This window comes from Narcine bancroftii, chromosome 1 (genome assembly GCF_036971445.1).
Source record: "Narcine bancroftii isolate sNarBan1 chromosome 1, sNarBan1.hap1, whole genome shotgun sequence".
NCBI lineage: Eukaryota > Metazoa > Chordata > Chondrichthyes > Torpediniformes > Narcinidae > Narcine > Narcine bancroftii.
Genome location: NC_091469.1, coordinates 424816460 through 424841903, shown reverse-complemented (window position 1 = coordinate 424841903; position 25444 = coordinate 424816460). Strand labels below are relative to the sequence as shown.

The window sequence follows — 25444 nt, the reverse complement described above, 5'->3', positions numbered from 1 at the left end:
CTGACCTGTTGAGTTCCTTCAGCATTTTGTCTCTCCCTCCAGTGGCACAAAATTTTCTGATATGCATGTCAAAATGAAAATATCTTTGAAGAGTTTTGACACAATACTCACACTTTCTTCGTTCACAACCTCAGAACAGGTGTTCAACATTCCCTGCCAAATTCGTGACAGGTCTCTTAGATTAAAGATGTAGTGAAACTTGGCTGGTGTAGGCAACATTTTCACCTTTGTCTTTTGCCAGAGTTTGCGAGCCATTGGCACCAGCTTGGCTACAAGAGCTCTCACCTCTGTGCAGAAGCCCCGCTCAGGGCAGAAGTGACCAGTTCCAATAAGACCTAAAAAGATAATCATTATAAAATTACATTTCCAGCAAAATGAGTTTGGTAACAGTGTCTCAGATTTTGAAAAATACTTCTAAATTGCCAGACATTCATCTTACCAAAAATCTTATCAATTGAGGAGTCAGAAGGCAAAGTGCAATTAAAAATCGAAAAATGTCTCTTCAAGCGCTGGGGTATGTCATTTCTGCCTCCACCTGGGTGGATCATTGCAGCAAGGAACTGGACATCCAGAATGTTTGTGAATTCACCTGGTTTTTCAAGATTGTAAAAACCACATTGTTCCATCAGCTGTCGTACTATTTCATTGGTGACCTAAAAATTTTTAAAAAGTGTTTAGTACAATGGAAAAAAAAACACGAGTGCTGGAGAAACACAGCAGGTCAAACAGGGCCTTTATGTAGCAAAGGTAAGATACATCACCAATGTTTTTGGCTTCAGCCCTTCATCAAGGTGTCGGGGAATATGAAAGATGTCTGAACAAAAGTGGGGGGAAGGGAGTTGGTGATGTTGGGAGATGATAGGTGGAAGGGGGGAAGGAGTCTAAGCTAGGTGGAGAGAGAAAGGAAGTAGGAACTGGAATGACTAGTTAAAGAGGGGGGAGAGGGGGGGAAAGGCAAGCTGATTAGTGGAATGCAGTGAACTCAAGTGCCCAGAAGAAAAATTAGGTGTTGTTCCTCCAATCTGCGGTGGTCAGAGTGGGGTAGTGTGAAAGGCCGTGGACAAACATGTGAGTTTGAGAGTGTGACTCAGAATTGAAGTAGTTGGCTACGGGGAGATCAATTTTGTTGTGGACGGAGAGAAAGTACTGGGAGAAGCGATCTCCTAATCTGCGACTAGTCTCTGATGTAGAGAAGGCCACAGAGGATGCACCGGAAGCAGTAAATGAGTTCTTTGGAGGTACAGGTGAAGTGTTGCTTCACCTGAAAGGTCTGTTTGGGACCTCGGACTGTGGTGAAGGAGGAGGTATGGGTGCATGTATTACACCTCCTATGACCGCAGTGGAAGGTGGAGGGTGCAGTCACTACAGAAGGCTAAGAGGGGAGGAGAGGCAAAAATGTGCCTGGTGGTGGGGTCCTGTAGTAAGTGCCGGAAATTTGGCAGATAATGTGTTGGATATGGAGGCTCGTGGGGTGGTAGGTGAGGATGATGGGGATTCTTTGTTTATTATTTCTTGGGGAAGGGGAGGGGATGAGGCCAGATGAGCAGGAAATTGAGGAGATGTTGAGTTAATAGTGATGGAGGGGAAGTCATGTTTGTGGAAGAAGGCAGGCATTTCAGAGGCTCTGGATTGGAAGACCTCATCTTGGGAGCAGATGCAGTGGAAACAGAGAAATTAAGAGAAGGGGATGGAGTCCTTGCAGGGGACAGGGAGTGAGGACGAGTAGTCCAGGTAGTTGTGGGAGTTAGAAGGTTTGTAATGAATGTCAGTGCCGAGTCCGTCTCCTGAGATAGAGGCAGAAGGATCCAGAAAGGGGAGACTGTGATCAGAGATGGACCAGGTGAGTTTGAGGTCAGGGTGGAAATTGGCTGTGAAATTGACGAGCTCATCATGGGTGCATGAAGCTGCCCCGATGTAGTTGTTAATGTACTGGAGGAAGAGTTGGGGGGTCTTGCCAGTGTAGGCTTGTAGCATGTTTTGTTCCACAAAACCCACAAACAGGCAGGCATAGCTGGGACCCATGTGGGTACCCATGATTACTTCTTTCATTTGGAGGTAGTGGGATGAGGTAAAGAAAAAATTGTTAAAGGTGAGGATAAGTTCTGCCAGGCAGAGAAGGGTGGTGGTGGAAGGTGACTGCTCAGGTCTGAGGACCAGGAAAAAGCAAAGTGCTTTGAGGCCTTTTGTGTGGGGAATGGAGGTGTAAAAGGATTGGACATCCATCTTGAAGATGAGGTGATCTGTTTCAGGGAATCTGAGGTCTTGGAGGAGGTGGAGGGTATGTGAGGTGTCACAGCTGTAAGTGGGGAGGGATTGAACTAGGGGAGAAAAGATGAAGTCGAGGTAGGATGAAACTAGTTCCGTGAGGCAAGAGCAAGCAGAGACAATGAATCTACCCAGATGGTTAGGTTTATGTATCTTGGATAGAAGGTAGAAATGGATGGTGCGAGGATGGGAGACAATGAGGTTGGAGGCCATTGGGGGATGGGGGGGAGGTGCCCGGAATCGATGAGGTGAGAGATGGTGTTGGAGATGGTGGCTAGATGGGTGATGGTGGGGTCCTGTGAGAGGGGCTGATAAGAAGAGGTGTCTGAGAGCTGTCGACTGGCCTCAGCAAGGTAGAGATCAGTGCACCTGACTACAACAGCACCACCCTTGTCTGCAGGTTTGATAGTGAGGTTGGAGCTGTTGCAGAGAGAGTGGAGGGTAGAGTGTTCTTAGGAGGTGAGACTGGAGTAGGAGATGGGGGTTTGTAAATTTGAGATGGTTAATGTCCCAGTGGCAGTTGGAGATTAAAAAGGTCCAGTCTGGGCAGCTGGCCAGGAGGAGATGTCCAGGAGGAGGAAGAGATCTTGAAGCAGGAGAAAGGGTCTTGGGAGGGGGATGGGCATTGGAGTTGCAGCCAAAGTAGTGGGCCTGGAGGCAGAGGTGATGGAAGAAGAGTTCAGCATCGCGGCGTGCGCAGAACTCGTTGAGGTGTGAATGGAAGGGGACAAAGGTGCAACCTCTGCTGAGGATAGAGCACTACACCTCTGAGAGGGGAAGGTTAGAGGGTTAGTAAAAACCAGACAAGGGTCAGAGTGGGAGTCAGTGTGGTGGAGGATGTTGGAGAGGTCTGAGGATGGAGAAGGGAAGTGGGGGGGTTGAAGGTGAAGGGTTAGAGAGGCTGGAGGGGAGGAGGGGGTAGGGAAGTACGTGGGGGTGGTTGGCAGGAGGGAAGTATGTGGGAGGAGGATGGTGAGGGAGAGAAAGAGGGAGCAAAGGGTAGGAGGGGTAGCCCAAGGGAGGGGATACAAAGAGGATTGATGGTTGGAGGGTAGGGGGAGAGGGGGGCAGAGAGGGAGAGATGGGGGTGGAGCAGTGGGAGGTTGGGGAAGGAGGAGTGGGGTGATTCGGTAAGTGGGATCCAATAGAGAGATGAGGGGTCCAGATGCAGTCTGTGTCGGGAGCAACATGGGATGAATCATCGAGGAAGTGCAATGGAAATCACTACAGAAACAATCTATCTGGAATGCAGATTGCACATTATCATAGTCTTATGAATACTCGTGTATCCGAGATAAGAAATGTAAAGTCAGGGAAAGTAAATATTTTCAAACATTTTGGTTCAGTTTGAATTAATTTTATCTAATTGAGTCAAACGATTACAGGTTAATTGATCTCTCAAGCACAAGAAATTATTTTATAGATTTGCATGAAAGCTTTATTTGCCAGCTGCAATGATCTTTCAGGATTTGCATCAATTCATTTCAAGGCATTGATAACAGTACTTGAGGACCTGCTGTACCCTCCCAACAGTAAAGCTCCATAATGTGAGTATGAATGAGTAAAGCTGCCTATAATTTTCTTTGCTGAGTAACTAAACAAGTTGGTTCTGGGTGAGGAAAATATTACAATATCTCAACAGATTGCAATAAGTTTATTACAAGTTTATTGGTCAGGACCATGTGAGGAGATAAGAAATCAGTGATCTCAAGTGTTTACTCAGCAAAAACAATTTCTTAACTAGGGTCTGTTTTTACATTACTGTAAGGTCCGAAAGTAGGCAGTAATCCTCTGAACCGCAAAAGTCTGTTGAATATTTACTTCCGGCATGCTTATAGAATGCTTTACTGAGAAAGGACATACATGAGACAATCAGCTTACTTTCAGATACAAATATTAGTGTGTTATTTGGGGATCAAGGAGAACATTCAACAGAATATCAGATAGTCTTTGACTTGAAATATTAACTCTTTCTCTCTTGACAGCTTCTGTCTAACATATTGATTATTTCCAAAATGATCCATTTTTATTTCAATTTTTCAGCTCTCAAAGGCTCAAAATTACTTTGATATTTGGTGACAGGACAATATTAACTTGTCATCCTTGAAATGAAAGTCAGGAACATCAGAGAATCAGAGAAAATGATATGCAGTTGATCTGATGTTGCTCCTTCTTTTCAATCCCCAAATGTCCCCATTCCATAATTATGTGACATATAAAATTGCAGCTATAATTAAAAATTAAGGAATTACAGTGGCTCAGCCGGTAGTCACTGCTTCATAATGCCAGAAACCAGGGTTTAATCTTGACCTCAGATGCTGTTTGTGTGGAGTTTGCACATTCTACCTGCGATCACTTGGGTTTCCTTCAACTGAAGTAATTTACTCCCACATTCCAAAGATGTACAGGTTGGTGGGTTATTTGGCTAGTAAGGATTGCATATGACATTTAAGTGAAGTATAGAATCTGAGGGAAGTTGATGAGAATGTGTGGAAAATGAATAACTGGGATTAATGCCTGATTTGTTTAAATGGGTGGTTGATGGATTCAGTGGACTCAAAAGTCTGTATCTCTCTCAATAATTTCTATGAAAGGGAATCAGGGCAAAAGAAAAACCACACCAAGTCAATAAAACATGATAGATATAAAATTCATGCCAAATGCACCAAGGAATTTCAATCTCTAATTCCATCCAATAACTTAAAAATTGATTTCCATTACACATTGCAACTTTTATGAATCAAAAATTACTTGTTTCATTGTCTTTGTATGTCAAACTCAAGAAAAAAAATTATTACATGAACAAGTCATTCTACAATGCACAGATCTGACTGAAATATAAGAAGGTAAACTTAAACTCTACAGAAATAAGAGAAGCTGGAATTAAATTGGTGAATATGTTGGTGCTAAATTGATAATCATCTTTAAATCTGACACCAATTGAGAAACAAAAATCTGCAGACGCTGTGATTGCAGTCAAACAAAAATGCTGGAAGAACTCAGCAGGTCTCGCAGCGTCCATAGGAGGTAAAGATATATAACCAATGTTTCGGGCCTGAGCCCTTCTTCGTACATTTTCTAATTCCATCCAATTATTTTCTTAAAGAAGTCAATTATCATTTACAACTCTAAAAACTCTCAAGCAAACTTCAACAGAGTTCCTAATCTCCCATGATCTTCACATTTTCCTCAGCCAATAATATCATAATCATCAGCTCCTTTCTTGCTGGGGTAGTCCAAATGTCCCTCACCACATCTGCTTGTTTATCATTTTTCAATTTCATTACCAGCAGTTAAATTCAGCAAGGCAGGGTTTCTGCCATTCTCAAGCTTCCTGAAACATCAGTTCTGATGATTAAATGCAAATTACTGTGTCAGGGTTAACCTGCAAAAAAAATTCTGAATGGTTACCTGGTCTCCCCAAGCATTAACCAGAGGCATATTAATATCATCAATGAAGACAGTCATCTTCTTTCCAGCAGGTGGACCATAGGTAGTTCCCATCCGTTTATCAACATAACTCTCAATTGTGTGCTGTGCAACAAAATTAATATGGAATTATTCATGTAATTCTATTATGCTTTATGTAGTGAAATTACACTTACATTTTTTTTGGCAGAGCATTCCATGTCACTCACTAGTTTGCCCATAGCAGTTCCTAAGTTTTTTTCTCAAATTGATTCATAGGTGTTTTTCAATATTGGTTGCACTTACACTTGACTTTTCAAAATAAACATGCATGTATGTTGTCACATTATACATTCATGAGTGGGACTCAGTTCAACAGAACATGTTGCAAATCGGTTCCATAAATTATTGTAAACTGCTCAGTGAATAGAGGGTATAATGAATGGGGCTTGAGTTAGAACATAACAACATACTTTTGGATAACTTGAAGCTTTCAGAAAGGCAGAATACATGCCGGACAGCAGATTATGAGATTAATTAACTCGAGAGGTAATAAAAATATGGACAAATGTCTCAATAGATAAATTGAGATGTGGATACTGACAGTTGATATTATGTAGCTGGTAACAAGCAGTCTTAGTTTTGGTACAGATATTTGGTTGGAGATTAATTTTATGGTCAAAGATTAAGAATAATCTATACCAGTAAAGTTTGTGGTGAAACCCAAGGATAATGATCTCAACTTTACCAATGTTTTGCCTGAGGAAAATTTTGTTCTACCATTATTGTAAAATCTGAGATCTTAGCCAGTCATGAGAGGGGAGGTGAATGTATACAGAAACTGATGCATTGTTTTTGGATGGTCAAAATTGTACAAGCACTTACAGCTGCTCTTACAAACTTCCAATTTCCCAACATAGCCATTGACCCTGTATTTATCACAATATTTTTGCAGCCATCAACATGTACAGGCACACCCTTTCTTCAATCTTAAATGCCCAAGAACGCATGAAAACCATTACATGCATATGACTATATTCCTTGTGCACACTTCACGCCTGATCTATCTGAGAGGAATTATGATTTGAAGGAATATGATAAATGTTAGTCATTCACAACCAGGATTTCTACAAATGCTTCTTGACTTATTTTTCACAAAATTGCTCACAATTTCTGTATAACACTGGAACCTCTGGCTTTCTTTTTTTACCTCAAAACATTTCCTTGTACTCCTTTTCACTCTCATGTCCAGTAAAAGATTTATAATTGTTGTCACCAAGACTGTCCACTCAGCAGTCCCTGCTGCTTTCTTATCCCAAACCTTCCAGTTAATCTTTGTCCATAGTTCCCATGCCCTAACCCTGAACTTTTTCCATCTCCCAGTGACCACTCTCCAAAGTTTATCATAATGATAAAATTGCCTCTTACATCCTCAAGCCTTTTCCATTAAATGGTAGGCTGCCAAACATTTCTGGCTCCCACGTTAATTTACTTTCAGAACAGTTTTCTCCATAACACACACCACACATCTACCCTTCATTCCCCCCACCCCCGAATTCTCCTGTCATCATACTTGTCTATGAGGAAAAAAACAATAATCTGCCATCTTGGATAAACAATTTCAAACATTCACCCCATCTCCAGCCTCCCTTCTTACCCCTGGAATGTGTCATTCCCCAAGATCTCTGCTCATCATTTCTAGACCTCCACAGCCAATTTGTCAATTTGAATTTCCATCAAAATCACATAACCCAAAGTATTCTTATCAAGCTCACCAATGCACCCTGTTTGATTACGATAAAAGATAAATGCCATTTATCCACACCACTATTACATTTTCTGATATTCCTTCAGTATTTTATGATCTTATGATTGAATCACGTTTCCATACAACATATGGAGAAGGAAAACAGGGGAGAAACTAATTTGGAATAATTTATTGAAACGAATTAAATAAAACAGTACATCTTAAAAAGTACACTGGATGGTATCTTTGCTTAATTATGAATTCAAAAATATAACCAATAATTTGTTTCATTAATATTCTTAGTAACCAACATAAACTCAGTAACTAATTGTTGTTTATTGAAATGAACATGTGATCAAGTTCAGAAATATTATCTAACCTGAAACATTAAGGGAGTACTTGCTGAGGAAAAGTTAACAATTTTGCCAAGGTGTGACTCAGAATCATATTTTGACATGTAGTTCTTGATGATCACTGTTTTAGCTGTTCCTTGTTCACCAATCAGCAAAACAGCCTAGGATTTTTAAAAAGAAACAGTAGAAGATTCAGAAAAATTGTAGCAATATTTTTAATGCATAATCATTCTCAATTGCCTTAAGTAAGACTATCATCCCAGCTTGGATAAGTTTGCAGCAAGCCAGTGTTTCGTCCACATCATCTCCAAGGCATGGGAATTTAACATTTCATACCTAAGGATAGTAAATGGCACTACAATCATTAATTCACTCAAAAACGTACCTTCAGGTAGTAATGATCAAAATTAATTTTAATTCATCATGCAAGACCAATTTAGAAAGTGGCTGTTCTCACCATTCAGCTTCCACAAACACTTCACCACCTGTGAACAAGGGCACTGATGATTGCAGCTGCAACAATCAAGAAGTTCATCACCACCCACATGACAGTTTGCTTGCCAGTTAGGACATGTATCACCTTCAGCAGATTCCCTCTCTCGCACTGTCACAGCGAGTTGGAGCAATTTGCCATGATTTATTCAATAGCAAAACGGAGACATCAAAGATGGGAATGCAAGCACTTCCATTTACCAATCAAGTCACAAACCATCTCAACAACACCAAAAGAAAAACAGTATTTCTTCCTTACCGCAGCATTAAACCACTGTTATCTTGTGACAAAAAAAAATTCTAAGGGAGTAGTGACACAACAAGGTCAACAATTAATCTAGAAAATAAAACTCACCTTTGACAAGGGCAACTAAAGATCAAAAATAAATGCTGGTTTCTGCAACAGCATCATGTTGCAGGAGAAAAATCACAAGTCATGTATGTAGACAACTTTCTGCAAACTGCAAAGTTGGGAATGGGAAAGCAAACCTTTATACAGGTGGTAGCTGACCATTTGCCAATTATAAAATGTTGGGACACAATCAAGTTGCCTTTAGCTGAAGTAAAAACACAATGCTGGAGAAACTCAGTGGGTCAGTGTCCTTTATATAGCAAAGATAAAAATACATAACTGACATGTTGGGCTTGAGCCCTTCATTAAGGTATGGAAAATATCAGCAGGAGTCCAAATAAAAAGGTAAGGGGAAGCTTGGTCCCAAAGGCAAGTGGCAATAGATGGAGAAGGGAGGGAGGGGATAGCAGCAAGCAAGGGGAGAAGGAATGGCTAAGTGAATAGAGGGGGAAGAGGGTAGAGAGCTGACAGAGGGAAGGGAAGGGAGTGGAAAAAGAGAGTAGGTTAGCAGAAACCAGAAAAGTCAATGTTAATGCCATCTGACTGGAGAGTGCCCAGACAGAAAATCAGGCGTAGTTCCTCCAATCTATGGGTGGTCTGGGTGGGATAGTACATGAGGTCACAGACAGACATGCGAGTATGAGAGTAAGATGCAGAACTGAAATGGTTAGCCACTGGGAGGTCTCTGTCACAGGTGTGGACAGAGTGAAGCCTTTAACTGAATCTGTCTTGGGGATAGTCTATCAGTACATCCCACACGCTCACTTTGGCAAATAAGACCACCAGGCAGTGTTTCTCCTAAATGCTTACAAGCAGTAGCTTGTAATAGTCATACATTGCTGAACTGAAGATGCACATGATATCCAACATGTCTGTTTTGAATCAATAAACTGGTCCATATTTAAGGCCGCAGCAGCCAACCTCGATGAATCTACCACCTCCAAGACCAACTTATCAGCAAGCGGGTGGAGGACTGCATGTTAGAGGGCAATCTGTGTATTCCGCAACATGAACGGCGAAGTTCACTCACGATTGAAAGTGAGTATTCAGTACAACCACAGCACTGGGCCACGTGCCTACCAGCCTACTGCAGGAGGCGACCTCTGTACCTGCAGGAAGATCACCTGGGAGGCTGACTCCACCTGGCTGGCAATCAATCACTGACCTGTATATACACGAGCTGGCCCCTCCCAGGCCAGTCACACGTTGAGCCATTGAGACCACTGCTGGTGTACGACAGAGTTTAAGTAGATTAAAGCCTGTAATACAGTCTTTTGAGAGTTTTGTGTCTGCTTGCTGCACCATAGTGCACCACAATTTAATCCACTTAAAATTTTAAAGACCTTGGAGGAGTTCCTCACCATCAGGAGTCTGGAAATCGATCCCCGACACCCAGATGCCCTGGCGCGCTTCGAGATCTGAAAGCATGTGATTGAGGCCATCATCCAAACACAGACTGAAGAGATTAACATAAAAGAGACTCATGGTACTTTGCACCAAACTGGGCTACCACGCTTTCCAGGCCATCAGAGACTGCTTGGAATATTAACCTGCAATGGCCATCCTAGAAAGCACGTACAGGCCCCAACGAACGTGCTCTACACCCGGTACCTGCTCAGAATCAGGGTGCAGCAGCCAGGTGAGATGGCAGGCACCTATCATAGGGCTCTGCATGAGCTAACTCACCCGTACACGACCGAGACAGGGTGACCAAAGGGGAGGTCGAGTGACACATCTGAGATGCCTGAGTGCGAGGGTTGCGATCGAGGGCGACCCGGCTGAGACAGCTGGAAAATGTACTGCCTCCTGGACCAGAATCATGGAGGTGGTCTGCTTTCTGGAAACTGCAGCCCACCACGCAGAAGTTTTCGACGCCCGACTCCCCCAAACTCCAGCCTGGCCGATGCCAATGACTGCTGCCACAGAGAGGCCCTCCGGGGAGAAGACTATCACCACCGCCGACGCAGCCCGCCGCTGTAATTACTATGGGTCCCAGTGTTGGTCAGACAGGGACTCCCACAAGAACTCATCGGTGAGGAACTTGCATTGCTCCCAAAGCAGTAAATAAGGCCAATTTGCTAAAGTGTGGCTTTCTAGACCCATCAGGAGCACTGCAGCCCTCCACGATGAGCTGGGAACCCTCCCGGCCGCCGACAAACGTGAAGACTGAGGAGCACCAATACTCGGCCTGCCACTTCTGCCTTGATATGCTTCCCCACCCACTGTCGGCAATGCCGACGTCATTTCTGGTCCGGCCACCCACCCGCTCCGCCACTTTTTTGCTCACTACGAGCGCTGCTATCTTCCTCCACCCAAATTCTGCCCACACTGATGACGTCATATCTACCTGCACCAATGACATCATCTCTGGCCTTACTTGCAGTTGAGTCACCCAACACCACGTGTGTCCACTGGGCGCCGCCATCATAGGCCAGCCAGCCCCCAACTGCCCCAACTCGCTCTCCTCGCCAATGGGATGACATGCTCAACATGTGTGTGAACACAATCGCGCACCCTACACCCCAGAGGGAAGCTGCTGGCCTCTATTCACCACAACCATCGGGGAACAGCGACTTGGACCCTGAGATGGTCCAAGTGTGCACCACACTAAAGAAGGGTATTCCCCACGGACTCGAGCACTTGATGATGGACATTGCTGTCAATGGAAAGGTAATAGCAGCAGTACTGAGAGCTTTGTGCAACCGAACGTGGTCCGTATGCTGAAATTAAAGGTATACCCAACAAATTTCTCTATCGCCTGCGCTGCCCAGGACCACTCTATCACGGCACTCGGGTGCTGCTCAACAGTGGGTGGGGAAGCATATCAAGGGTTCAGGCTCCTGGTCATGCCCGAGCTCTATACCCCTGCCATCTTAGGGCTGGACTTCTAATGCCACCTCCAAAGCCTCACCCTTGCCTTCGGTGGCCAACTCCCCCCACTCTCTGTCCACAGCACAAAGCCCAACAACTGCCCCCAGTCCACCTGCAGCCTCTCCACACTGCGGGTCTCCCCTCCATCCTTCTTCAACGACCTAATCCCAGTCTGCAAGCCTGTAGCAGCCAAGAGCAGGTGCTATTGTGCAGCCGACAGGACCTTTATCATGGCAGAGGTGAGGTGGCTTCTGGCGGAAGGTATCATAGAGCCCAGCACCAGCTCCTGGAGAGCCCAGGTCCTGGTTGTGAAAGGGGGAAGAAAATCAAGAATGGTCATTAACTACAGCCAAACCATCAATTGCTACAACCAGCTGGATGCCTACCCCCTACCCCAAATAGCCGACATGGTCAACAAGACAGCCCACTATAAGGTTTTTTCCATGATTGACCTGAATTCAGCCTACGTCCACAACCGGGATAAACCTTATACTGCTTTTGAGGCAGATGGGCACCTCTACCAGTTCCGCAGTGTTTCCTTTGGGGTCACAAATAGGGTTTCTGTGTTCCAGTGGGAGATGGACCACATGGTAGACTGGCACAATCTAAGAGCAACCTTCCCATACCTAGACGATGTCACCATCTGCGGCCATGACCAGTAGGACCATGATGCCAACCTGGAGAGATTTCTCCAAATGGCTGAGGAGCTGAACCTCACTTACAACAAAGAGAAGTGCATGTTCAGCACCATCCGCCTCGCCATCCCAGGGTTCATCATGGAACATGGTGTCATCGGTCCCGACCCCGAACATATGCGCCCCATAATGGAACTTCCCCTCCCTCACACACTCAAGGCCCTCTGCAGGTGCCTAGGGTTCTTCTTGTACTACTCCCAATGGGTTCCCTGCTTCTCGGATAAAGTCCACCCACTGGCCCAAGCCACTACCTTTCCCTTCCTCCCCCTCGAGGTGCAAGCAGCATTTGCCCACATCACACAAGACATCGCCAATGTCACGATACATTCTGTGGATGAGGACACCCCATTCCAGGTGGAGTGTGATGTCTCTGATATTGCCCTTGTGGCCACCCTCAATTAAGAGGGCAGATCCTTCTTTTCCAGGACCCTCCACAGTTCAGAGCACGGGCACACCACCATTGAAAAGGAGGCCCTGGAGATCATGGAAGCAGTCTGCCACTGGTGCCACTACCTGGCAGACAGGAGAATCACCCTCCTCACTGACCAACGCACAGCAGCTTTCATGTTCAGCATCACCAACAGAGGCAAGATCAAAAATGACAAGACCTTACGCTGGAGAGTCGAGCTGGCCATGTTCAGTTACGACATCCAGTACAGACCAGGAAAGTTCAATGACTCCCCCGGCGCCTTCTTTCCCTAAACCCCCCCTTGAATCCCAGCTCCAATATCTGGTTCCAATGAGCTAGTCTCCAGCAGCCCAAAGCCAGTGTGGGTCCCATGACTACAAATCACCCGCAGCCTCTGTGGGTCCTTCATCAACTGAGCCCCTCGCTGGTCTGCTGCTGTGGTCACAGTCTTGTATGGTTGTCTCCTTCACTTCTTCTCCATGGAGGGAGAAGAATGTTCTCTCCATTTCTGGTGCCCCAGGCTCCCCCAGAGTCGGCAATCCCTTGAGGCTGCTGCCAAGCACAGGCGCCTCCATCTTGGGCACAGACACCATTTTGCAGAATTTTAGTTTAAAAACACCGTTAGCTCCTCTAAAAGGCCATTTAATGTGGCCTTTTTTTCCACAGATGTGTTTAAACTCTCCCTGCTACAGGCAGAAATATCCACCTGCTTGATGAAGGTCCCTATCATGTCCCAAATGAAACATATTAATGGACCTAAATACTGAACAGTGGCTTTGACACCATCATCATGAAGTGCTTCAAGAGGCTCAGATAAACTCCAGCCTTGTAGCCAGCTTTAACAGGCTTCAGTTCACCTACCACCACATCATGTGCATAGAATACATCACTTCCCTGGCTCTATACTCAGCCCTGGAACATCTATAATCAGTTCCACCTTCAATACCACAGTGCCAAATAACCCATTCCAAACTGAGAAACTGACTTCAGTAATCCCCTCTGCAACTTGATCTGCGATTTTGTGTCCTCCACAATCACTCTTAAAACCAGTGCCCAACAAGACTACATACTCAGCCCTCTAATCTACTCCTAATATAGGGAAGCATGGTTAGCACAGCGGTTAGCACAACACTGTTACAGCGCCAGTGATTGGGACCAGGGCTCAAATTGCACTCTGTCTATAAGGTGCTTGTACGTTCTCCCCGTTTATGTGTGGGTTTCCTCCAGGTGTTCCGGTTTCCTCCCACTCTTCAAAACATATCGAAGGTTGTAGGTTAATTGGGTGTGTTGTGCACTACCAGTTCCCCCAATAATCACAAGGACAAAGACTGTGGGGAACAATAGGCTTTATTGTACATAAGACTTGACTGGCCCAGATCCAAGCTAGGGAAGTGCCAGGAAGGGAGAGATAGCCTGACCTTTGTGGCCTGGGTCCCAGGAGGAGTCCAGGTGAGAGTGTCAACAGGGGGTGGGCCAGTCCCAGCCTTTACCGGCCAATGAGTACATACAATCCATACCATTACAGGATGGCATGGGCTCATGGGCCGTAAGGGCCTGTTACTATGCTGTATATCATTGGTTCTCAACAATTTTCTTTGCACTCACATATTGCTTGAAGTAATCCCTATGCCATCAGTGCTCTATGATTAGTAAGGGATTATTTAAGGTAGTATTGTAACAATATTAATATTTGGGGAGAATTTATAAGATTTAGAGTAGGTCACATACATTCACACATTTTAAAACAGATCTTATTTGAAAGACTGAAGAAATACTGAAGATCTTTGGAGGTTGTAAGCACCTTTTACAAGTAGGTGTTAATTGAACTGATTTCATAAAATGCTTGACCATTGTCTTGCTGTTCAGGCTGTCTAAAGTTTTTTTTATTAGTTGGGTTTTTTTTCGTTTAAGTTCTTTTTGTTTTTGTTTTTTCATATATATTCTTATATAATAAAAAAATTTTGGATTAATAATTAATACTTATTTTTTTTTGTTTTTTTATATATATATCGATTTTTTTTAAAGATATATATTTTTAATTTTTTTTATTATACTAATAATATTAATTCTTCACTCTTTATCGTGGGGGTGGGGAGGGGGGGTTTAGGGGTTAAAAATAGTTTTTTTTTAGTCTTAGTTTTTAGTTGTTAGGGGGAGATGCCGAGATTGGTATTGTATTAACTAGGTTACTTTGCACTTGTAATACTTTATTTTGTATTTTTTCTGTACGTGAATTACTTACTTTCTTCATATGTTAAAATTAATAAATAAGATTTCGAAAAACAAAAAAAAAAAGGTCACTCCTGGATTTTGTTTATCTAACAACAGATGGGGCAGAAGAAAGAACTCCTGTTGTTTGCTGAAGAAGGTGGGGGTTTTGCAAGTGAGTCACATGTTTCTTTTGGAAGTTTCAATTGGAAGAGAGAACAAGTTGAGTTAACAGCTCAGTCAGTCAGTGTGTGGGACTGAGCTGTTAACTCAACTTTCTCTCTTTTCAGGGAAAACTGAAACTGATGAAAGCAAGCTGGAAGTGCTATCTGTCTGATGTTTCTCTTGAAATAGAGGAAGGAATGGAATTCTGTGGTAGCTTGAAGAAAGAGGTTACCATTTGGAAAACCCTGTTGGGGCAAGTTTCATCAGCGAGACCCTGAGGAGACTAGTGGTGGTACCTCAGTTGTGGAAATGCTGGAGAACTTGGAAGAAGGAGAAGTGAGATTGAACTATGAACCAACGAACTTTTCTTAAATTCATACACACACACATTACATACATGTGCGCTTAGAATATGAATGGGGTTGTAAACAGTTATATGGTTAGGTTATATGGGGTAATTTGGGTTAGTGTAGAGCACACATGTCAAACTCTGGCCCGCGGGCCAGATTTGGCCCGCAATATAATTATATTTGGCCCGCAAGATCATATCAAAAATGTATTAGAGGTGGCCCGCTGGCCGCCACGCTAGTATAGCACATGCACAGTAACCGCTGTGTCCCAGGGTGAGAGAGAGAAAAATCCTGGTCCTTGAAAAGTAGTGGTGGGTGGTTTTATAAACACGCTGTCGTGTCCCCCCGCCCATTGCAGTGCGGCCTGGCCGGTGTCAGGGGAACCAAGGCCGCTTCCCAGCGCCCGGAACCCCAGTGGCACAGCGTTTCTTGGAGCTGCAGATGGAGTCGGGACGCCGGAGGGAAGATTGGGGCTCCCCGCCGGGCGATGGGGGCGCCGGCCGCCCTGCGCCTTAACACCGGACCAGCGGTGGGTGCCTGGAGTACACATGGAGAGCGAGGCTAGACGGGCAGATAGGGTGGAATCCCCCGTCAATCTCGGGAGTGGCGTGGGCTGGATCGGGATTAGTCGCGCTCGCCTGCTCCTCCACTGCTGACCGGGATCCCAGCGTGGTCCTGAGCGCGGAGACTGCCCTGGAAAGGTCCTGGGACACTGGCACGGAATGAAAAGGGGGTCCGGGAGAAACTCAGCAGGTCAAGGGAGGTCCGGGAGAAACTCAGCAGGTCAAGGGGGGTCCGGGAGAAACTCAGCAAGTCAAAGGGGGATCCGGGAGAAACTCAGCAGGTCAAGGGGGAGGAGTCCGGGAGAAACTCAGAAGGTCAAGGGGAGGGGGTCCGGGAGAAACTCAGCAGGTCAAGGGGGGTCCGGGAGAAACTCAGCAGGTCAAGGGTGGTCCGGGAGAAATTCAGCAGGTGAAGGGAGGTCCGGGAGAAACTCAAAGGGGGATCCGGGAGAAACTCAGCAGGTCAAGGGGGGTCCAGCAGAAACTCAGGGGGGGCCTGACCTCGCCAGGACCGTTGCCCACTCCCCCTCCCTGCCGCAGGCCGACCCACGACTCACGGTGACGGAGCCGCTGATCTGCCGAGATGCCGCCCTGCAGCGAGAGCCGATGCCCCCGCACTGTCGTTGTCCAACCCGATCGCCCGCAAACCCCGCCCTCACGCACACAGGCCTGAGTAAGGATTATGAACTTTAATCTCAGGATAAAACGATCTTCCAATAGTTTCATGTCACAGTGATAAATATATTCCTGGTTAAAAATGGTCCTGCATCTGGATACAAGCTCATTAGGCGTAAAACTTGAAAAGTGTGTAAATCAAAGGATATCTGTACCAATGGAAAAAGGGCATGGCAAATAACCCTGCTAGAGTTCATGCCCACAATCAGTCACCCATTTGATTGTTTCAGGAATCACGTTATTCTCCCACATTCTTAATAGCCCTCAGATTTTACTATTCGACAGCACACTAGCAACATTTGACCAATCCTCTATAGAGAAATATTATTTATTGAATATTTTATTTCTCATTTGTTAATGCTTCTGGAAAGAGTTTATCCAAAACTATTATTAAACATTTATTTTAATAAGAAAAAGTTTAACATTACATATGTTGAAAGAAGAGAAAACATGCAGATGTTGTTGAAAATTTTCAATAAATATTTAGTTCGGCCCTCGACTTAGTCCAAGTTTTTAATTTTGGCCCTCCGTGAATTTGAGTTTGACACCCCTGGTGTAGAGTATAGTATAAGTATAGAGATAAGTTAAAGTTTGATTCATTTTCATGTTTGAATTTTTTAACTTTATTTATTTAAAGGATCATTAATAGTAATACAGAATATTCCATAAAGAAAAATTTATTTGAATATATATATAAAAAAAAATATATATATATAAAGTTAAATCAAATCCCCACCCATTCTCCTACCCCATCAGCCAGCTCTCTTCAGGAGAGCCAAAAATATATAAAGAGAAACTAAGAATATACAATAAATCAAAATACATCTAAATACATATATTCCAAATATGGTAACTACTTATTAACAAAAAAGAATAATTATCATGCAGATTATATGTAATTTTTTCCATAACAATACAAGTTTTCAATTAATTAAACCGTCGAATTATATTAATCACTGTTATCTTTCCATGTACTTGCTACACATTTTTGAGCTACAGACAATACTAAATATACAAATGCAATTTGAAATTTATCCAACCCTAATCCCTTTAAAGGAATCATACAACCCATTAACAAAACAGATGGATCTAACGGTAATTTAATTTTATATGATTTTTCCAAAATTAACCTAATTTCTTCCCAAAATGGTTGTACATGAACACAAGACCAAGCAGCATATAAAGAAGTTCCAGTAAATATACACCACATCTAAAACAAGAATCCGAATTACTAAAACCATATTTTTTCAATTTCTCTGGGGTTAAATACACCTGATCTAAAAAGTTATAATTAACCATTCCATACCACACATTCGTCAATTTAGTAACACTATCACCACACATATCTGCCCAGTAGTCTTCAAATTGAATTCCGTCAATACAGGTAAAATCATCTCTCTACCAAACATATTTTTCACCAAAGCTCGAAATTGATAATAAACAAATAAAGAATTCTGAGCAATATCAAAACACTTTTTCAATTGATTAAAAGAAACTGTCTTTCTACAAAACAATCCTGTAATCTTTTAATACCCTTAGAATCCCAGCTCTTTAAATGACTATTAAACATTGAAAAAGAAATAAGCTGATTGTTATATAGTGGAGTTAAAATTGACAATTTACCTTTTGATCCTAAAATCTTATTTTTTTTAGTCCATAGCTTTAATAGATGTTTTAATATCAGCATATTATATTCCCTCAACAAGTTTACATTCCATCAAAATATAAATTGATACACCTCGACTTCAGAAATACAAGCCATCTCAACTTTAGCCCAACTCAGGGGTTGGTCCAAATCCATCAGTCTACTAATAAATTTCAACTGAGCTGCTTCATAATAATTTTGAAAATGGGGTAATTGAACCCCACCTAACGCATACTTCCAAGTAACTTTATATAATGCTACCTGTGGTAATTTACCTTTCCATAAAAATTCTCTTGTGACTTTATTTAAATCCCCAAAAAAAAACCCTTGAAAGAGAACACAGTATTGATTGAAATAAATATTGAATACGAGGAAAAATATTAATCTTAATACAATTAACTTGACCAATTAAAGTTAACGGAAGATCTTTCCACTTAATTAAATCTGCTTTAATCTTTTTTAATAAAGGAACATAATTTAACTTATATAAAGATTGATACTCAGTATTTACAATTATTCCTAAATATTTAATTTTATCAGACCATTTCAATTTTATAATGTTTTTATACTCTGAATAGTCTCCTTCTCCAACTGGCAAAATTTCATTCTTGTCCCAGTTAACTTTATATCCAGATAATGTTCCATATTGTAATAAACATTCCCGCAAATGTGGCAATGATTGTTCTGGGTTTGTTAAATATATCAAAACATGGTCTGCAAATAAATTAATCTTATACTCTTCATCCATAATTCTCATCCCTCTTATCTGTTCATTCTGTGTTATTTTTTGAGCTAACAGTTCAATAGCCAATGCAAACAGGGCTGGTGACAATGGACAGCCTTGTCGAGTTGAACGCGCCAATTTAAATGATGATGAGACTTGACCATTTGTCACCACCATAGAAATCAGGTTCGTATATAAAGCTTTAACCCAACCAATAAAAAAAGGGCCAAATTTAAACTTCTCAAATACTTTAAATAAAAAATCCCATTTGACCCTATCAAAGGCTTTTTCCACATCAAGCACAACCACCATTGGATGGTTGGGCTGCTGTCGATATGCATTGACCAGACTAATCAATCAAAGAATATTATCTGAAGCATTTTTATTTTTAATAAAACCTGTTTGATCAACATGTATCAATTTAGGTAAATAGGTCCATATGAAGACAGTTACAACAGGTCTCTATCTTTTTTCGGGATTACAGTAATTAAAGCACTAGAGCAAGATTCTGGTAACTCATGCTGTTCAATCACTTGTTGTAATACCTCCTCAAACACTGAAGATAAATCTTCATAAAAAGTTTTATAAAATACCACCGAAAACCCATCGTCACCTGGTTACTTCCCATAATGCATCTCCAACTTAGCCAACTTAATCTCTAATTCTGTAAATGGAGCTTCCAGATCCATAACATCCTCCTCTTCTAATGCTGGTAACGTTAACTTAGATAAATAAGAATCAATAGACCACTCTCCTGTTTCCCCTCAGAAGTATATTATTTTTTATAAAATGAATAGAACTGGTCATTAATTTTCTGAGGTTTATAGGTAACTATTGAATTCTATTTTACACCATTAATAGTCCGTGAAACCTGTTCCATTTTTAACTGCCATGCAAGTACCTTATGTGCCCTCTCACCCAACTCATAGTAACGCTGCTTAGATCGATTAATTAAATGTTCAAATTGATAAGTCTGCAACATATTATAACGCAATTTCAGTTTAGTCAAAGGCAGTTTTTTTTTTATCTTCTGTCACTTCCTTCTGAAATTCCTTCTCCAATTCATCAATTTGATTTTCTAATTCTAAACTTTCTGCCACATACTGCTTCTTAACTTTAGTGGTATAGCTAATAATCTGTCCTCTTAAATAAGCTTTTAATACATCCCATAACACAAAATTAGCATTCTCAGACAAAAAGAAAGTAATCTGTTCTTTAAGAAAGGTAACAAACTCTGGTTTTTTCAACAACATTGTGTTAAATCTCCATCTATAAGATGAACATACCACTTCTGAACTTAGGCAAGAAAAAAATAATAAAGAACGATCTGATATAACCCTGCTTTTATATTCCACCTGTAGTACCCTTCCTTGTAAATGTGCCGACACTAAAAAAAAAATCTATTCTAGAAAATGAATCATATCGAGAGGAGTAAAAAGAAAAATCCTTCTCTGTAGGATTAACCCTACTCCAAATATCTACCAAATTTAAATCCTTCATCAAGGCCCCAATTTGTATCACTATCTTTGATTTCTTTATATTTTTTGAGGATCTATCCAACAAAGGATCCAAGACACAAATAAAGTCTCTCCCAACTAAAATATTTTCATTAGCTTGATTTAATAACAAAAAAGCATCCGAAATAAAACACTCATCGTCCATGTTAGGTGCATAAAGATTAAGCAAAGACCAAGATTCAGTAAAAATTTTACAATTCACCCTTAAAACCCTTCCAGCATTCCCTTCCATAGTTTGCAATTCAAAAGGCAAATTCTTATGAATTAAAATTGCTACTCCTCTTGCCTTAGATTTAAATGAAAAAAAAAACATGTCCAACCCAATCTCTCTTCAATTTCAAATGTTCTTTTTCAGTCAAATGTGTTTCTTGTAAAAAGGCATTATCAATTTTCATTTTCTTGATATAAGCCAAAACTCGCTTTCGCTTAATCAGATTACTTAACCCCTGAACATTAAAAGTTGCAAATTTCAAATTAGACATCCTTATAAACAAACAATATAATCACTTACTACAAAATATCACTCCCCTTCTAGTAACTTCAAACCACTCTCCCTCCCCTAAATATTTTTTTAAAAGAAAATATATTAAAAAATTTAATTATCCCCAAAAAATGCCCTATAAAACTGGGTGTGGTAAACCCCACTAGTGGCAGATGACTATCAAAGATTTCAGTGCTATCCACCCCCCCCCGCCCCATCCAGCCAGAAATACATCATTCATATCAATGCAATCCAGTACCGTAAATATATTTAACCCAATGACTCCATTCCCAATGATTATTCCGGATCTTCAATGTCAATAAGACTTTGTGTTAAAACTTCTTTCTTTCCATTCTGCCCATTTCCATTTCCATTTGCCCTCTTTTTAGGCGACGGTGGTGAAACTCTTCCATGTCCTCGTAAATCCGGTAATGAATTAGCAAAAATTAATGCATCATGGTCATTCTCAAAAAACTGAGATTGAAAGTTGCCATAAAAGACTTTTAACACAGCAGGGTATCGAAAAGAAAATTTATAACCCTTCTGCCACAGTACTTGTTTAGCCAAATTAAATTCTCGTTGTCGCCTAATAATTTCCTGACTCAGATCTGTATAAAAAAATACTCTGTTATTTTGGATCATCATTAGAGATTGACTTTGTCGAGCCTTCTGTCCCGCCAACCGTAATATCACTTCTCTGTCCTGGTAGTTCAGGCACCAAACTAAGATCGCCCGTGGCGGTTGTCCCGGTAACTGTTTCTTTCGTAATGCTCTACGTGCCATCTCCAATACTAAACCTTCCGAAAAAAACTCTTTGCCCAACACCTCGGGAATCCAATTCTTGAAAAATTTTATTGGATCAGACCCTTCAATGTCTTCTGGAAGACCCACAATTTTCACATTGTTTCTCCAACTTTGATTTTCCAATTAATCAATTTTTTTCAGTAAGTCTTTCTTCTGATTTCCCCAATCCACAAACGAATCTTCTACTTTCTCTATTTTTTTCATTGTTATTTTCAATTTGAATTTTACACTCAGAAAAAGCAATTTTTTAATTTTCAAGTTTCAATTTTTAAAAAATTTTCTTGCACTGTATTAACTGATTTAATACAGTTACTGACATCCCTCTTAATTGTAGATATATCTTCAGACATATTAGATTGTCATATTAGTTGTCACATCCAGAAATCCTTGAGTCATTTGTTTAAACATATCGTCCATTTGATAGTCAAGCCCTTCCAAGACTGTGCAAACAGACTCCATTCCAGATTCCAGTTCCACATTTTGAGGCCTACCTTCTCTAGACTCCACCTTCAATTGTTCCTGTGAACTGCTCGTTAAAGGTAAGTCTTCCTCTTCTTCCAGCATTGTCAGGCCCTTCCTGGTGCAGGTCTGCACACACGACGGTCCAGTAGCTCATGGACCCTTGAAGCACCGCGCATGCCTGGTAAGGCCAAGGACTGCGCAGAGGTGGCTTCCGACACAATTCTGCGCATCCAGGCCCACTCAACGGTAGCCCAAGCTCAAGGGCTCTTCTCTCAGCCGGGTCACCTGTGCACCCGACATTGTGAACACATAGATCGACTCCGGCCGAGCTCGTCATCATTCCGGCACCATCTTGTGGATACAAGGTCGATGCTGGTGTAATATTCAGCCTGGCAGGAGTTCTTTGTGCCTTGGAGGTTCCAAACGACAATTCCGTGGCTTCAGTTGAACTGGTAGGCCTCAATTCTTCAGCACTTTTAAAAGGTAATTTCTTCTGTAATTGAACTTTCGTTTTTTTAACATTAGTTGCCATTATGACCCACTAATGTTCCCAAAAATAAATATACAACTTTTAATCACTTAGATAAACTTTAAAGACAGGTGCTTAAAAAACTGGCTGAGGAAGGGTGGGATCACACGTCTGCCCTCTACGCCATCTTGCCATGCCCCCCCCCCCCTTCATGTTTGAAATTGATTAAAAATAACTTTTGTTTTAAAAACCACTGGTCTTGGTGAATGTCTATTGGTGCTGGGTTTTGGGGTCCTTTGGGCTCGTAATAGGATGTGAATGGGAAGGGAAGGTTGAGAATCACTGCTCTAGACCCAATTGTTACTGAAATATTTGCTTGAGAAAAATTGTCAATGGCCCATTTCCTTTGGAGTTATGAATTGATTAAAACAGTAGTTTTCAAACTTTTTCTTTCCACCCAAATACCACCTTAAGCAATCCCTTACTAATCACTGAGCACCAATGGCATAGGGAATACTAAAGTGGTATGTGAATGGAAAGAAAAAGGTTGAAAACCACTGGTTTAGATGGATGTGTTGACTTGGTGAAGAGAAGCACATGAAGTAGTTCACAAAATTTTCATTTACATAAAATGCTTTAAATTATTTGCCGATAGTCTAAGGCGCTTCCTATTTATTTCAATAACTTCTTTAGAAATTACATAAATCTATTTGAACAACTTTTAAGAATACCTTGTAGTGCGCGTTGAAAGAACCAAAGACTTGTTGATCCAAACCAAGGCTTTTATTAACTAAAAGACTGGAGCATATCACAAGTAGGTTGACCAGTCCAGAATGACCTGGTCTGGCTAGGAGCAATCCTTTAAGACCTGCCAGTAGGTGTGGCTACATTCTCAGCCAATCACAGACATCCTACACTACTATCTGTACATATGTACATATACACATTGGTGATAGAATCTGTACTATCACATACCTCTGTGAGCAACATTTATAAACAGTGAGCCAAAGGCATTTTGGTGCAAGAGGGAGGGACACCAAAAAGGTGACTGCTCAGCTGGTAAGTTTATTTTCCAGCAATAGGAGTTGTGGTAAGAGTTGGACACTTCAAAAAGTGTCAGTAAAAATCACTAATTAACTGAATAAGTGTAGCCAACAAAAGAAAGGAAGCTTAAGTGGTGCATCCACTGAGTGTGGCACAGTGCAAGAGTGGAACATAAAGGCTTTGGCTCGTAAGGCTTTTGTGAGAAGAGGTACAGATTTTGGTAGTTATAATAGATACACAAAGCAGCAGGTCCACAATAACATACCTGGATGCATGCTGAAAGTCTGTGTGGCCAAGCTGATGGAGGTCATAATGGGCATAAAACACAAGAGCACAAATAGGCTATTCAGCCCATCGAGTCTGCTATTTAATCATGAGCTGATCGATTTTCCCACTCAGCTCCATTGTCCGGCCTTCTCCCCATAACCTTTGATGCCCTGGCTAATCAAGAAGCTATTAATCTCTATCATAAATACACTCAATGACCTGCCCTCCACAACCACCTGTGGCAACAAATTTCATAGATTTTCCACCCTTTGGCTGAAGAAATTCCTACAGTTTTCTGTTTTAAGCTGATGTCCTTCAATCCGGAGTTGTGCCCTCTTATCCAAGACCCTCCCACCATGGTAAACAACTCTGCCACACCTTTCAAGATTTGAAATGTTTCAATGATATACACCCTCATTCTCCTAAATTCCAATGAATACAGGACAAGAGCTGTGAAATGCTCCTCATATGATGTCTCTTTTATTCCCAGAACCATCCAAGTGAATCTCCATTGAACCCTCTCCAAGGTCAGCACATCTTTTCTCAAATGAGCAGCCCAAAGCCACTCACAATACTCCAAGTGAGGTCTCACCAGTACCGTATAAAGCCTCAACGTCGCATCCCTACTGTTATATTCTATTCCTCTTGAAATGAATGTCAGCATTGCATTTGCCTTCTTCACCATTGTCTCAACATGCAAGTTTACCTTCAGGCTATCCTGAACGAGGACTCCCAATTCTCTTTGCATCTGGGTATTTTCAAGTTTTTCCTCATTTAAGAAATATCCTGGACTCACACCTCCTCGTTAGTCAGGAAGGTGCAGCAGGAAGGAAGGTGAGGAGGGCAAGGAGGGCCCTCGTCTTGACAAACTTTTACAGGAGCATAATTGAGAACATTCCGTCTGATTGCTATCCATGGTATTGCAGCTACAATATATCAGACTGGAAGTCAATACAGAGGATCATCAAAAATGCTGAAAAAATCTTTTATTGATGACATTTACTGAATACAAATAGGGCTCAAGAAATTCTAGAATCCCTTTCCATCCAGCGCACAGCATTTTTAAACCACTACCATCAAAGAGGAGGTACAAAAACATCAAAATAAAGACTGCCAGGCTGGGGTTCCTGCAGGCTGTGAGACTTATGAACAGTATCCCATTACCATGCAAATCATCCCAAATATTTATTTTGATTACTTATGTGATAATTATGTACTGTGTATTGTGTGCTTTCTGTAGCCACCATGGTCTTACAAGAGTTTGTTTTGTCGGGCTGTACAATCAGATGACAATAAATTTGGACAGCCCTCAAGGAGAAAGAAGGTAAGAGCAAGTGAGCTAAGGACTTTTTCTTGTTGCACAGAGTGAGCAATGGAGTGGTAGCCAGGGCCACGGTATGCTTCTCCTGGAGGATGTAGAAGCCACTAATGCCCCTGATTTCTTCACCTCAAAAAGTGCATCCAACTGCAACTCCTTG

General features: G+C 41.9%; 1 protein-coding gene across 10 annotated transcripts in view; it reads right to left on the bottom strand.

Moving 5' to 3' along the window:
- dnah5 (dynein, axonemal, heavy chain 5) overlaps positions 1-25444 on the bottom strand; it is a 343529-nt gene that overhangs the window by 101796 nt on the left and 216289 nt on the right. For all 10 annotated transcript variants that reach the window (XM_069914173.1, XM_069914167.1, XM_069914169.1 and 7 more), the window contains 4 exons: positions 7800-7934; positions 5677-5799; positions 440-653; positions 112-335 (listed from right to left, as the gene is read on the bottom strand). In XM_069914173.1, coding sequence (XP_069770274.1) covers positions 112-335; positions 440-653; positions 5677-5799; positions 7800-7934 — 696 coding nt within the window. The remainder of the gene's footprint in view (positions 1-111; positions 336-439; positions 654-5676; positions 5800-7799; positions 7935-25444) is intronic.